Genomic DNA, 16,411 nt, shown 5'->3' with positions numbered 1-16,411 from the left:
ATGAGCTTCAATATTCACGCATGGATCTCTTGAACATCTAAGCAAGACGAAGCATTTAATCCGGGGAAACACTTACTAAAACCTCAATTTTCTAGTGTATTTTGAAACACCTGAAAATTCCAAGGGATCTCTCTCTTTCTCATTTCCTCCCTCAAAGAACTCTCTATTCCTGCCTGCGTAGCCTTCCTGGGGAGGGAAGTTCTTATTTCTCCCGGATTAATTTTCTTGTAAGTGTGGCAGCCTTGTCCCTTACTCAGAAAAGACAGAGCGGCATGACCACAATCTACACAATTCAGAAGAAGACTGTGAGACTCCACAGGCAACGACGCTTAGCTCTCTGCAAAGCATCATCATTCCTGTAGTGCTCGAGCATCTCTATCGCCATCTATTTTGTTTTCTTTCTCAACTGGTTCAGAAAGTACATAGGAAGAAGGCAGTTATTTATGGGACCCCTCCAGCCCCAACAAAGGCCAACCAGAAACTCTCAGAAGTCTCTGCATCTCTGAGTTACCCTCTTGCCTCGCTGAGGCTTATGGGTGCGGGGGTCACCACGGAGGACCTGGCTGCATGCCCAGGTTCAGACTTGCATGGGATTCCTCCACTGGTGACTCTGTTCCAACACTGTTGGTTCTGTGGAGCGATTCCACTGACGGCCCTGCTCCCCACACAAGGTCTGCACTCTCCTGAACTCCACGCAAGGGCTCACTAGACACCAGAGCAGGCTCAACCTCTACGGTACGTTTTTATCCAACTACAGAAAGCCCCTCTCCCTCTGCACTGGCATCTTCTACTCGTCACATCTTCCTGTCCTGACCTAAAATCTCTCATTGCTGCTCAGAGGCTGACTCAAACACATCACTGCCTGGGGAGAGCAAGCAAACATGCACAGGGAAGTGTCCCAAGGCTTCCCGTGCGATGTCGCACGGTGTCTGCCAGCTTCACACCCCAGGCCTGTGACTGTTGCTTCTTTCAAGGGCTTTCCAGACATTACAGACACGCAGCGCTACAGGAGCTGCAAAACTGCAGCTCTGATCAAGCCACGGGACTCCTTGTGGAAAGTTATAAAACCAGGGCTGCCTGGGAGCCCCAGGTCATGATGACACTTTTAGAGATAGCCACAAATTCAGGTGCTGGAACAGTATCCAATCTATAGCTTTCTGGTTGTTAGGAGCCAAGCTGGGATCTTCTCTGACCCACTCATGTCCTCATAAAATCCAACACAGCACCAAGCCTTACTGTGAGGTCTCTCAGTATTCTCCTCATTCGGTTTACTCCCCTCCTGTTCTTCTGCAGGTCTTTGACATCTCTAATAGCACACAGCACTGACTCCTCTGCCACAGCGACACAGTGACACACCAGGCACATCACCAGCTCCTCCTGACTGCGCAGCACAAGGATAAGAGGGGGCTCGTGCCAGGGGGTCCGTGTCAGGCAGCCCTGTGTTCCAGTGCTGGTGACTACCAGGGAGAACCCCTTCACCACACCACTCTGCACTCTCCCCGCCCAAACTGGGAACACTACGAGTGTCCACCTTGTCTGTCTGAGAGGACTGGGTGAACAGATGCACACCGAGCTCCTGGCACGATGCTCTGGCATCCAGTGAGTGCTCCATGTATGTTTACTGCTTATTTGCTTTATGTTCCAAATATGTAAACCCTTGCAAAGTCTGGTCGCAGAAGACCTTTCCTATCAGTCCACAGGACGGATGCAACTCCCTCATCTAGCAGTTCTTGACCTATGGTCCATAAAAAGGACACTTCTGTGACTCCTCCTGGAATATTAGAATTTTATTATTACCTCTAGTGCCCTTGACTCCAAATTATAAAAATAATACTGAGAGTATTTGCAACCACGTCTTTCATTAGGAGACAATGCTCTAAAATAACCCATAGTGGTGGTAAGTTGCCTTCTTGAATCAGTACATTTTGATGTCTAATCATCTGTATTTCTAAGAATAAACAGAAATTTTCCAACCTGAGACATGCTGCTGCTTTGAACACCCACACAATACTCTTCTCAGACGCACCAGAAGAGGGCGCGCCTGCACCACATAGCTAGTGCCAATCCCCTTCGCGGGTCAGTTACTTGTTGCAGAACTGCTGATCCAACGACAGTATTTTCTTGTAATTGCCAGACGCCCAGGAGATGGAAGGAGCTTTTCACCAATACTTCTCCTAGGCACCACTTACACTTATTATTACCAAAATAACCTCTGTGATTTTCACAGGATCTAAATTCTAACTGCAGACTATAAGATCTGAGTCACCTCCATTCCAAGTTGAAGGGTCCTCGGCATGCTTTGTTGGACTCTCTGGCCTAGGTCCAGCAGAGGTGGACGCAGTGCCTAACAGCACGGACACCGCATCCAGGCTGCCTGCATTCGATGCTCACTGTGTGTAATGACCTCAGTTCCCTCATCTGTAATATGGGAATAACCAGGGCACCTGGCTCCTAAGTTGCTGTGAGGATGAATGAGTCTGGATATGCAAAGGGCTCAGAATCATGTCTGCTTTGCGGCAAATACTCCATGCAGTGCGAGGCTCCCGCAACTGTCACCTGTAGTTACTACTCTGAAATGCTGTCGACATTGGGAGGAGGAGCAGACATGAAAAACTGTCCCATTGGGAGCAGCCTGACAAAGGGAACCTTGTCCATCGATTCCATTCTATCTGAGCTCAACACTTCTGGCCATGGCCACAGGAGGAGAAACGGCAATACAGAATTCCAGCTGGAAGGGATTATTTATTTACCTTAGATTTTACTTTCAGAATCTCAGGGTGGTTAGAAACCCACATGCATAAGAAAATATATGACTTAGACAGCTGTGGTTGGCTCAGAAGCAGCCCCCCAACACCACCCACGGTACTGAGATTGTTATTGGTGAGGGACATGGGGTGCTTCGGTAGTCACCTGAAACAGCTGACTACGATACACTACAATAATCTTGTGTCACACATTTACACACTCCCCCCACAGTAAGAATATTTCCCCACTTCTGCCATTTTCACAGATCTCTACCCATATTACCTGAGTTCATTTTTATGAATTTCCATGATTTTTCTTTCCAGCTTCTGTGACTGCTTGGGGAAAATCTCAAACTCACTGATGTAATTCTCAGGATGCTCATCAGGATCATAATCGCCAAGCTCAGCTGTAACCAGTAAAAAATGAAAACAAGATTAAGAACACTGTAAGCAGGCCGCACATGGAATGTCGCCTGCCATCCAAAAGAACGACTTGGACTATGCTCCCCACCAAAGTGCAGACCACAACTTGAGTGTCTAGACCAGGGATGGCGAACCTTTCAGAGCTTTCAATCACAAGCAGCTGCTGCAGTACTCATGCTATAGGTTCTCCACCATTGATCTCGACTCTAGAGGCTCGTTCAGGGTCAGATTTAGCTGTCTGCCTTTGGGCACTGGGCAGTCTCCTCTGTGTTTCCTTCTCTTTATCTGTGTATTAAAGCAATTTCCATCTGTGTCTCTCAATGGAGGCACTACTGGCATTTAGAGGGGTTCAACAATTTTATTATTTCAGATTTCCCAAGGAATTGTGGTATACTTAGCATTTCTGCCCTTCAGGCACTTAAATGTCAATAGCATAATCACTGTTACTATGATGGTTAATTTTGATTGTTTAAGAAACACCTAAGAAATTAGTAAAGCACCCCTGTGGGCAGTGTGGGAGGATCATGGGGGCATGAACCTGAGGATGATATCCGGTCCCTCATCACTACCTCTCTTGCACTGTTCCCCCGCTTGGCTCCCTGGCTGCCAGGAACTGAGCATCTTTGCTCTGCCATGCCCTTCCACCAGAATGCTTCTGCCTGGGAGCCAGCACACCATGGAACCCTCTGAAACCGTGAGCCAAAGTAAACCTCTCCTCCTTTAAGTTGCAAGTGTTATTTTGTTCCAGCAACAGGAAAGCTGACCCAGTCAATGACCATCAAGAGCATCACACCCAAAAGTTAGCCAAAGGATACAAAGTATCAGTTAGACAGGAACATGTTGAAGAAATCTATTGTACAATCTAGGGACTACAACTGAAAAATACATACTGTATTTTCAAAAATCTCCAGGAGTGTCAATTTTAAGTGTTCTCACCAGAAAAAAATGATAAATATACAAGGTAATGCATATGTTAATTAGCTCAGTTTAGTCACTTAACAATGTATGCCTATTCTGACATCCTGTTGTATGCTATAAATATATATAATGTTTATTTGTCCATTAAAAACTGAATAGCAAACTGTCAATACCTGCCCAGTATTTCCAGTGTTCACAGGATACCTATCTATCTGGGCTGCTGGCTTTGAAGCTTGTGCAAAGTGGCTCAATCAGTGAAAAAAATCACAACTTGAAGGAACCTAAGAAGAACTACACTTAAACATAAATGGGTTGCTCTTCAAATTAAAGAGTATATGCCTAAGTACAAAATAGCATATTGGATTAAGGTGTTACCTTTTACCACAAGGAACTTGTGGAGACTCTTTCAGGGTGAAAAGAAATGCCTGTACCTCTCAAGCACTTTGAGGGCCTAAGAGAGGTGGGTATCCAGCTCACAGCCTGGAGGAGTAAAGGTGATGTCTGGCCATGAAACACCTTTATCAATTCCATACCTATGATGAAAATAAGCCAGAAAAGCAAGTATCCTGGACAGAAAAGCCCAGGAGAGGAGAATAAAGATGGCGAGAAAACTGTAATAGACAAACTTTTTCACCAACATGACTCTGAAGCAGGAAAAATTAGTATGTCTGGAGCAGATGTGAAAAATCACATCCATCTCTGTAACTTATTTCTATTGTTCCTTCATTGTCAAATCATTTAATAATTGTAAAACAAAGCTCTTTAAAGCTTCTTAACAGAACTCAAATTTCAGTTCTTCAGAAAACCTAAAGATGCAGATATGTACCACATGAAAAAGGGTTTTTAAGTAAGATCCAAAATGCTATTGATCATAGGCTGGAAATTGATTAATTTGATAATACCAAAATTAAATATTACTGATCATTAAAAGTCACAGACAACATACAAGAGATGTCAAGTTAAAAGAATGTATCTGCAAACTCTAACATTTACAAGACCTAATATCTACAATAAAGAGGAAATTCTTGCAAATCATAGAAAAGTGGGAAGATCAATAGAGAAATGGTCAAAGACATGAACAAGCAATGCACAGCAGGTGAAATACTAACGGCTGGTGTATGGAGAGTTGCCCAAGCTCATTAGTAAACCGAGATACGCAAGCCAAAACAAGGCGTCACTTTGCATCTGTAACATTGTCAAACATTAGGAAGTTGGTGGAAACGAAACACTTGTGTACTTCTAGGGAGTCTCAATACATGTTGTTCTTCTAGAGAGCAAGGTGGGAGTAGTTAGCCAATATTATGACTCAGAAATCCCTTTTCTGGGCACATATCCTAGAAAAACTCCGAGTGCAGGAAATGATATGTGTGAGGTGTTTTTGAATCATGGCATCAGTCATGATCATCACAAGCTCCTCAGGTGTTTGTGGTTGGCTGGACTGATACGTAAAGCATGGGAGATGCCCCCAACAGACATCTGTGGTGGTTAGAAGCAGCGGAAGATGTTCCCAGCAACATAGAGCTCTCCAAAAACAGTATTCTGAGCATAAAAAGGAAGAAATGGCATGCGTCTATGGCCCCACTTAATTTATGAAACGTACACACAAAACAATAGTAATTATTTGATAAGGCAGTATGCCAAGGCAGAGATGAATCTGAGCCCAATCGCAGTCTTCAGGGGAAAAAAGGGGAGAATAAAAAAATACAAATCAACTGATCACCAGATGGGTCCAAGGGCACCAATGATGAACAGGAACCATGAACTGATGACTTTAATCTAAGTTCCAAAAGAAGTGCAAGTAACAGGTCATGCCCATACACACACACACACACACACACACACACACACATACATACACGTGTGTGGCCCTCCGTGAGCTGGCTAAGGATCTAAGTACTTGGCAAATTATCCAATCCAATGCCTGCATTTTACACAGGAGATGAACCACCAGTACAAAGCTCAGTCATCTTCAGAGCACCTGTCAGCTGGGAGAGGGGTTGGTGAGGTCAGGCCATGTTTGTGGGGAGTATTTCTCTTTCCAGGAAAACTGGGGAGATACACTAGACTTGTACTATAAATACTACCCAAAAGAGCCTGAAAATGACAAGGAAAAGAAGGACAAATGCATGGAGAGTACATGGGACTCCAGATACAGGACACCACACTCTCCTGAAGGAGGTCTGTTCCTTTAGGAGCCTTGCCTGGCTTACTCTTTCTGGTTCAGAGCTCACAGCAAGGCCCTAGCCTGTGCTTCCACCTCATTTGGTCAGGGACACATCATCATCATGGTTTTCTGTCTGTCTTCCTGCAAGGACATGTATTGCAGTGCCATCCAGCGGCTACTCAAAATATGCCTGGAGGACCATGAACACATAGCTGAAGGAGGTAATGAATATCTACCCAAGAGGCAGCCAACCGATTTTTCCCAAGTCCAGAGGGAAAGCATTGGAGCAATTGAGGCAGGTATCCTGACTTCACGGATTTTGTGGAAAAGCTACCGTGTGCCAGACACAGGAAGATTGCAGTGAAAAAGGCTTCCTGAGACTCATTCCTATGGAACTGGATTCTGCATAAGATCTGGAATGTTCCCCAAAGGTACATGCGTCAAGGTCGGTCCTCAGGCTGATGTCATTGGGAGGTGAGAAATGTAAAACAGGGTGCAGTGGGAGGTATTTGGGAGACCAGGGTCTCCACAAAGGGGACCAGGGGACATGGCCTCTTCCTCCTGCTTTCTGTTCCTGACTTGTGCTGGGGTGAGCAGTTCTGCTCTGCCACAGGCTCTGTCTATGATATGCTTTCAGGCCCACAACCAGCAGAGCTAATCAGCTATGGACTGGACTCTCCAAAACCGTGAGCCACAATATACTTTTTCTCTTTGTAAACTGATAATCTCAGGTATTTGTTACAGTAGTAGAAAGCTGACTAATATAGGAGGAAACATGAAATAAGCCCAGATCCAACTCAGCAAGCTAATTTCAGGCCCTTACAAGACACCCAAACAGGGATGTGGGAAAGAATGACAGGTAGGAGAGAAGCTGCCTCAGACAGACCTGGAAAACCTCTTGAAAAAGCAATGGGAAAGGCAATTTATACCAAAAAAGGGGGATCTAAAATAAATAGATCCCAAGGATTCTGTATGTTTATTTTACAACTTGTATTATGAAAGAAAATGTACTCTGCATATATTGAATTTATTTGGTGGATGTAGTTACTGTAGGCAGCAAAACTCCAGGTGATGATTTTTACACACGCTAAATACTCCAAAGCTTAAAACACACTCCTCAGAAGGACAGCAGCAAGCTGGACAATGAACCCTCTGGTGGTCCTGCTTTCTAATCAGGAACTCTGCCTTCCCGTCACTCTGTGAGCACGCACGGTTTTGACAAAGTCCGTCTTTACCTGCATTGGTTCCCGAGCTCCAGAGCTGCTTGCATATTGACCTCGAGCATCAGAAAAAGCTAAGGACCCACCTTTTACTGAACTTGCTCCCAAGTGACCCAGAGAGAGACAAAAATGCATTTTAGAGATGAAAGGTCCCTTCAGTGTCAGTCAGTCTGTTTCCAGCTCTGCTTCCTTCCCAGGGTGTATGGCCTGTGATAAGAGCCATGAGGATGAACGGGGCCCTGCTTCAGGGTGGAGCCCTTGTGGCTTTATTGCAAATGTAACAGAGAACGGAGAGCTTTCCATTACAGATCTGTATGAGCTTGTCCTTGGAGACGCGACAATAATTCACTAATGCTTAAATGCATTCTGAGATCCTCATATGCTGGTTGCTGCTTGGATTAGTATCGATTCCCACTTCTCTCCCGAGACAGCGCACCGAAATAGTCATGCGCCCTGTGCATCGGTAAGGAAGAAAACTGCGAGGATGAACAATCCTTCACTCTGGGCAAGCGAAGCAGCTTTCAAAAGCATGATCTCCCCCTGCAAGCCCAGAGGACCACGTTCCCTTCAGCCACAGAATCCTCCTGGCCACTTTACCCTGCAAAATCCCCAAGGAGGTTCATGCTGCTGCCAAAATCTGCTACACAGTGGGGGGTGTCTCACAGAGAAGAGGAAAAAGCAACACACAAACCCACTGTGGAATTCTCAGAGACCAAATACACTCGGAAACAGGACAAAGGAATGACTTCACAGCTCAGGGCACCCCACAGGGCAGTGGGGGGCCCAGTGAGACTCCCAGGAGAAAGATGAGACTCTCTCTTAAGTGGTGCACTAAGTCTGATGTTGTGATGGGCAGTTGACTGTCACCTGTGTGATGGGCTTTGGCCCATCACAAGTGCCTGCACTATTCTCTCTAGACCCATCACAACCTAACAGACTCTCAGTGCTGCCTCCCTCCCTCTCTCCTCCCCCTTCCCTCCCCTTTCCTTTCACTTCCGTTCTTCTTGCTCATAAACACATCACTACCACTCATGATACAAATAGCCGTCATCAGGGTCCCTCCAGACAGCCCGTGGGGCCAGCTGCCTTCCACCAAGCCCAGGGCACAAGGACCACTGGGCTCCCAGCACCAAGCTGCCTCTGGTCATGGCGGCTCCTCCCCCAGACACACTGTCCTTCCCAGGAGAAGCATTCAGAAGCCACCCAGGTCAGTGCACTTGCTGATGCTAGTGTCCCCAGCCATGGCATGTTCACCCTAAAAGAAGGACAGCCACCAGTGAGGGGCCCGGGCTCTCCCAGTGAAATCACAGTGCCCAAGGATGAGGTACAACCAACCTGATTGTTACACGCAGACACCAGGGTTTAGAGAACTTGGGTCATTTGTCTGAGAGGAAATAACCAAGAAGGGGGAAGAAAGATTCTGACTGGGCTGTGACAGCTTGTGAAGCTGCGGCTCGTCTCACTTCTCACATGCATGGCTAGAAAAGCTATGGAGTTAGATACGATACCCAGATACCCACATACACAGTACATACACATACACACAGAACACATGAAATATGTGTGTGAGGGGGCCAGGGATGACCTCTGTGTGAAACCTACTTTCCTGAACATGCCCTCCCTCTCTCTATGCCTGTCAGGCCCCACACTGGTGATCAGAGCTCAGAACATAGAAACCCACACCGCTTCAGAGCTTGTAAAGCTACAAGTTCAGCTCCTTACAAAAGCGGCCCCCAAGCTCTATGTGGTGCCTGAAGGGTGCTTTGTATTTGCCGAGGCCGCTGTGACCATCTCAGTCCAGCTTCCTACCAGGACGCCACTGGCTGCAGCGTGCACAGTCCCAGCTGGCCTTCAGCCACAGACACGGGCGGGGTGGGCACGGGGGAAAGGGCCGCACCCACAGGCAAAGCACAACAGCCCCGTGCGAGGGCGGCGTGGGCGCGCCGGGGCGAGACTCACCTTGAATGATACAGGCACCCAGGTAGGCAGCGTCGGAAAAGGAGCACAGCAGTCGGCCATGGAAAATATCACGTTTGATCTGTAAATACAAAAGGTACCTGCAACACAAGAGGAGAAACACTGCGCTAAGCTTTGGCAGAAGCCTCGGGGAGAAGGACTGCCCTGCATTGTTCACCTGCATCACCAGAACCCTGCACGGCAGCCCCGGGGAGCAGCTCCGACTGGCCTCGCCTCGCCTACACAGGCAGGGAAACGTGGGGGGCTTCGGAATGGAGAAAAACAGTGTCTGTGCTGAAAGGATCCCCTCAGCCTCCAAAGAGGCCTGAGGAAAGCTGGGGGAGGCACAGGGCCCCGCAGCCACTGCCCCCAACTGTGACGGTCACACCATCCACTTCTCAGGTCCCCACTACCCAAGTTCTGTCTGAAATGGAGAATCAAGGATGCACTGAATTCCTGTAACAAGACCAGCCCATCATCTCTCAGGGGAGATGGACTCACATTTATCAATCGAAACAGGCGCTGTGCTAAGGCCAGAGAGGCAGCGGGCGCACAGGCAGAGCTGGCCATGTTGGGTCCCAGCCTGCCTCTTCCCGGGGTGAAGACTCAAGTTGCGGGTGGAGGCCAAGGGGACTCCTTAAGGCAGGCGGGGATCAGCCAGCACACAGCTCCAGCCCTCACACCTCTCAGGGAGGCAGAAGAGACCTGTCCAGTTTCTCAGACTAAAATTACAAGTGAAACCTTTGAGTTTTTCAATGCTATGCCATTGTTTCTAAAAGCACGGTAGCACCAGACAAAAAACACTGAGGAGTCCCCCGTCTGCAATCTGCCACTCAGGCTCACCTTGTCCCCATCCTTTTTGTGTCTGCTGGGCAAGCTCTCTACAGATTTCCTGGTCTTTCTTAGCCAGGTTAATTCTTCTACTCCAGGTTCAAGCCGGGGGTCTATTGTTTCTGATCAAAGTAAGCTTCTTCCTGGGATTATTTTAGTAGTTAAGTCGCAGAAACCAATTTTTCTTTTTTTCTTTCCATGTTCTTGGGGACTGAGGCACCTTTCAGCCAGTCCTAGTGACCACCATGTGATGGTCCATTTTATGTGTCAACCTGACTGAACCATGGCACCCAGGTATCAGCTAGACATTATTCCTGGGTGTCTGTGTGGGCATTTCCAGAAGGGATCAGCATCTGACCAGCATCAGAACTGAGCAAAGCAAGGCCCTCTCCAGGGCAGGTGGACATCATTCAGTCTGCTGAAGACAGAAGAAAACAAGACAGAGGAAGATTGAATCCACTCTGCTTGACTGTGCGCCCGGACACCCGTCTCCTCTTCTCCTCAGTGCTCCAGTCCCTAGGCCGTCGGACCTGGACTGGACACTACACCTAAGTGTATACCTCAGCCCTTCGGACCATGCACTGGCTTTCCTGGGCCACTATCTTGGCAGCCTGCGGTTTCTCAGCTTCCAGACTCATGTGAGCCAATTTCTTATAATAAATGTTGACAGAGAGAGAGAGAGAGACTGAGACAGATACACTATCGGACACTTCTCGGGAGACTTGACTAATACACACTCCATTGCTTAAGTGATTTGATTTTAACTCATCCTTATAAGAAGTAACATTCATGAGTCTCATTTTAAAGGCAAAGAAATGGAGGAGAGAGGGTGGTTAGTGTGCTCGGGTCCCAGAGGTTCTGCCAGCCCCAGAGCACTGGAGCCCAGCACTGTGGGCGCCGGACACTGAACCACGCGGGGTGGACGGAAGGACTCGGTGGCTGACTGGGTTTTCATTCAGAAGCTTTTACTTTCATACCTGCGTCCTGCTGCCACTGTGCTAAGCACTGGGGACACGGCACGGGCCCAGATGACAGTCTGGTCTCATTTTAGAATGAAACTGTGTGCAAGGAATAAAGTCCCTAATAAATTTTGTATTCGCTTTGGTGTACATTTGGTCAAAGGAACAATATTATAGTTGGTAGGAACAGATTCAGACTAACTCCTAAGCTAATACCCCTGCTTTAATGAGCACAGAAATTACTGAGATAACCTGTGAAAATGGGGGGTCTGATTCAGTAGGTTTGGAGGGCATGAAATTCCACATTTCTAGCCGCTCCCAACCAATGCTGTATTCCATGACCACACTCAGAGGAATAAAATTTTAAACCTATGGTTCTTAACTCCAACTGTACATTAGACTCATCAGAGGGTGTTCTTAAATACCAAGGCCATGGGTCCTATGATCCTATCTGAGATCCAATTAAATTAGAATCTTGGCCCTCACCCAAATTTGCAGGAATGTTCACAGTAGTATTATTCATTATAGCTAAAAGTGAAAACACCCCAAACTGCCCACCGACTGATAAATGTATAAAGCAAATACAATGTATCCGTGCAGTAGAATATTACTCAACCATACAGATGAATAAAGTACTGATAAACACTACCACATAGGTGAATCCTGAAAGCATTATGATAAATAAAAAGAAGCCAGACACAAAGGCCACATAATGTATGATTCCACTTCTATGACATATCCAAGAAAGATGAATCTACAGAGACAAAAAATCTACAGTGACAAAAAATAAGATCCTTGGTTTTCAAGGACTGAGTGGAAGGGAATATACAGGATGACTGCTTGGATAGTGGGAGTAATACAAAGGTTCTGGGATTCAATCACAGCAGCAGTGACACAAACTTGTGACCATGCCAAACCCACCGAATTGTACACATTAAAATCTGCCAAAAGACACTAATACTTTTCAGAAATCCAAACTATCTTAGAGTAAGAGTGCTCAATTTTTGGCAGGATTTCAAATTATTTAGAAGACTTATGAAAATATAGGTTGCTGGGCCCATCCCTGGAATTACAGGGACAGGGACCAAGAATCCACAATGAAAGCTCAAATAATGCTGATGTGACTGGCTTGGGGGCCTCAGTCTGAAGACCATGACCCTAGAGCATTTAGAACACCAACATCACACAAATACGTGAAATGACCGGATCTTTAAAGACTAAATACCAGGCCAAATGCCATGAGGTTGGTTTCTTTCCTAATTGTTAAATGTATGCATTGAAATAACGCATTTCTACTTTTTGATAAATTTGGCAGTGAAAAACAGCTTAAACGACTATTCACATGCGAAGTTTGAGGTCTAATTCATAACTCAAAATCAGGTTCTATGAAATCAAGTTTCCCAGCATCACAGCTTGGTTTTTGCTCTTATCAGTGATCTACAGAGATAATCAAGGATTACTGTGGATTCAACATAATCCACCAGGCTTTACCATAGTTTCAAGTTCAGGATGCTCCTTTTGTAAATACAATAGCCATCCAAAATAATGCATCTTTCTCTAGTGTCACTCCAGCATGAGGATTAAACAACCAAAACACAAGAGGATCTGGGTATAAATCACTGTGCTGCCATTAATGATATTGCTTCTTTACTAAAATGAATTTAAAGACTTTCTCACTACAAAAAAAATAAATCCAACATACTTTTGGAACATTCAATTGCATGTAACATTTATAAAACCCCAGGAAAATAAAGAATTGTAAAGTGATTGCTCAAATGGCAAGATAAAGGAAATGTGAAAAATTAATCCAAAAGCCTTTTTATAGTATTTTTCTTGCTCTGCCCACTTAAACCTGTCGTTTTCTTAATATTTCCTTATTCCTATGCATGGTCCTGACCAAGATGCTAATTTCTCACACACTATATTAGATTTGATTCAAATTTTAGGTTAACCTGACAACAAAATAACAACTTACCATACCATAAAAGCCAAACACTTTTCAAACAAGGGTTTAAACCATAAGCACTTGGGGCTCCACTGCTTCTAAATTGGTTTGTAAGTCTAAGGACTGTGCTGACCAAGAAAAAAGAAGTTTTTATCTGTGCAAAAGCTGGACACCATCTTAACTTCCCTTGGAAACATCAAATATTCACAATATTCCACTATTCATATCTGAGCTCTTTAGTCAAAAGCAGGAAAACACTAGCAAATTTAATTGAGAGGGGATTATTTAGGGTTAGTTACTAAAATTTTGTATTCTTTTACTCTCATGTGGGACCTTTTTCATCAACAACAAAAGATCCATCCTCAATTTATATTATGACATATATTCAACAATTCTTATTGTCCAAAGAAGATTATAAAGGAAACAAATGACAAGTGAAGCGTTAGGATCTTCTTAATTACACTGTCAGCACCCTTGGAGCAGAACAAATCTGTCCCTCTACCAACTTTCTGTTGTTTTTTGTTGTTGTTGATTTTTGTTTTTTGGGTTTTTCTGGTACTGGAAATTGAACTCAGGACCTTGCACTTGCCAGGCAGGCACTTGTGCCACTGAGTTATATCCCCAGCCCCTCTGTTGTTTTTTGTATCTCATACAGTCCGTTCCCAGTGAGTAAATAATCAGAACCACAGAACAATTTACCAAATAAATAAAAGTCCAAAAGCAGGCCAAGGCCACATATTGTATAATTCCATTGATAGGAAATGTTGGAACAGGCAAACCCTAGACGGAGAGTAGATTAACAGCTGCTGGAGGCTGGGGGAGGAGATGGAAAATGGCTGCTCTTGGGTATGGGGTTTCTTTTCAGGGTGATGGAAATGTTCTGGAACTAGAAGGTGGGGTGGCTGTCCAGCACCCTGAGCGTACTGGACACCACTGAGCTGTACACTTTAAAATGGTGAGATTAGGTTATGTTACATGAATTTTGCCTCAATGAAAAAGAAAAACACAGGCCAGGGTGCAAAATTACGAACACCACTCACGGTGTCCATTATCCATTACCCCTCTTTTTCACACTCACACAGCCTCTTTCTCCACCCTTCTCACCCACGCCCCCAACAAACCTCGCTCTGGCTGTGGGCACATTAATCATACAGAACAGAACCACTTGCTTCTTCCCAAAGTCATCTCCACACCACTAGGGTCAGGCTTTACCAGAGACTCACTCTGGATAACAAGAAAGCAAAATACCCAACAACCCTAACCTCCTCCGCCAAAGCCCTCTACCATTTGCATCTGCTTTTCTGTTGAGTCTGCACCTAAGAAAATTGTTCCAAGAGACAATTATGCACAGTGTTCTATGGGGGTCATCAAATCAGAGCCTTATCAAGTGATTCAGGGAAACAAAATCCCAGAAAAGGGGCAGGCTGAAGCCCTGCAGAGGGGAGGAGACAGGACAGCATAAGGAATGGGAAATTTGGAAAGTTGTGTTGAGAAGAGTCCTCAAGGAAAGGGAAGCCTACTCCTCAATCAGTTTAGCAAGAGGAAACCAGGACGACTAGCTGTCTGTCAGCTAGACAGCTCAAGTGACCTTGTCCCTCCCAGAGAAGCTTTGTTCTGAGAAACAGTCCAGGGAAGCCTTAGCTGTGAATTTCCCATGTCCCAAACACTCTGGTCTACTTATTTTTAGAACCCCACTGTCAGATGTTTTCAGAGAATACCTCCCCCTCATAACCACTGCTTTTCTGTGCAGCTAATTACACTCCCAATGACAATTGTTTGAAAAAGAAATTCTAAGACAATTAAGTGTAAGAGCAGCACTCCAAGCCAAAATGCTGAGTCCAGCGCCTGCCTCGTGGAGATGGTCTCTAGACAAGGGGTACATGAAGCCTGTAAGACGCAGAGGCTCTGGCTGGCTAGAGGTGCAAGTTAAACATACAAACACATGAAAAATACCTTGTGAGCTCTTCTTTAATCTTCAAGGGTTCGTGTGGGTAGAATTTCACTCTAAAGCACATGGTGTATGGTGGATGAGCTGAAACATCATAAAGAAAAGGCATGAGATAAGCAGCGAAAGACCATGGACTCCAACACACATAGGAGCATTAGCCACAAAGCCTCACACTCTAGCCTGCTGCCAGGACAGAGACAAGGGGAGAGGAAGCAAACAGAAAGCCCAAGGAAACAAAGTGACAACAAAGCTGAGAGGAAATGCTCAACAGGACACCTAGGGTAGATGGAGGGTAAAAGTGACCTAGCTGGTAGGTGCACTTTTCCACCTTACCTTCCACTCACAATTGCTCTATCCTTTCCAGCACCAAAGACACTTTTCCTCTGATCAGCCCACCCACTGGGATAGAAAATTACTCCTACATACCATTCTGGGTTTAGAGCTCAGCAAAGATTTTTCATTCTGTGAGGTGGAAAGATGTCCCCATGCATGACCAGTTTTCCCAAAATGATGGCACCATCGGATTAAAATTCAGATATAGAAAGACAGAGTCGGCCAAGCACAGATCCCACTCTGGATTTTTGGTCTTGCCTATGCCCATCTGACAATAAGTGCTGTTATAATTTCTTGGTTTGTCTGAATCAAGGTCCTACCGTACAGACTGCTACCCTAGTCAGACTCTTCAAATATCTAGAACTCAAATGACCAGGATTTTCAACACCTTCAATTATAAGGCCATTACTGACTTATAATATTGCCCTAATAAATGCATACAAGTGAAGTAAGATGCATTCTTATTGCAGCAAACAAAAAAATGAGGATCTTAAAATCAATGTGATATGATAACTAGAATAACTATTTCTATTGATCTGACACACGTGCTCATCTGCCTCTGTATTAATTAGTACAGCTACCCAGGATCAGCTCTGAGTGTACACCCAAATGAGAATATCCAATCCTCCCCACATTTCTCTTAAGCAGCAACTGACTCTGCAATATCTTGGTTATTCTCAATGTAGATGCATTCTTTATATAGAAAGAATCATCAGCTTCAAATATGAACATATAATGGAGATCATTTAATTTAGACAATAATTATTAAAAATAATTGGATAGTGGGGCTGGGGATTTAGCTCAGCGGCAAAAGCGCCTGCCTGGCAAGCGCAAGGTCGTGAGTTCAGTTCCCAGTACCGGAGAAAAACAAAAAAAAAAAAAAAAAAATTGGATAGAAAGTATACAAATCATGAGAAAAGTCATGTTTTGTTATCTCAGCAGAAAAAAACTGGACTGACTCTCTCTCTCT

General features: G+C 45.1%; 1 protein-coding gene across 5 annotated transcripts in view; it reads right to left on the bottom strand.

The window, feature by feature from the left end:
- Nucleotides 1-16,411, bottom strand: part of Frmd3 (FERM domain containing 3) — a 119,635-nt gene that overhangs the window by 65,462 nt on the left and 37,762 nt on the right. For 2 of the 5 annotated variants that reach the window (XM_013516073.1, XM_013516072.1), the window contains exons 1-3: nt 15,114-15,291; nt 9,429-9,526; nt 3,028-3,151 (exon numbers count right to left, since the gene is read on the bottom strand). In XM_013516073.1, coding sequence (XP_013371527.1) covers nt 3,028-3,151; nt 9,429-9,526; nt 15,114-15,217 — 326 coding nt within the window. In that variant the 5' untranslated portion in view covers nt 15,218-15,291. Of the gene's footprint in view, nt 1-3,027; nt 3,152-9,428; nt 9,527-15,113; nt 15,292-16,411 lie in introns of those variants that run through there. The other 3 variants (XM_013516074.1, XM_013516075.1, XM_013516076.1) reach the window with 3 other exon arrangements.

This window comes from Chinchilla lanigera, unplaced genomic scaffold (genome assembly GCF_000276665.1).
Source record: "Chinchilla lanigera isolate Chin_1 unplaced genomic scaffold, ChiLan1.0 scaffold00031, whole genome shotgun sequence".
NCBI classification, from domain to species: domain Eukaryota; kingdom Metazoa; phylum Chordata; class Mammalia; order Rodentia; family Chinchillidae; genus Chinchilla; species Chinchilla lanigera.
This window is presented reverse-complemented; position numbering and strand designations above follow the sequence as displayed.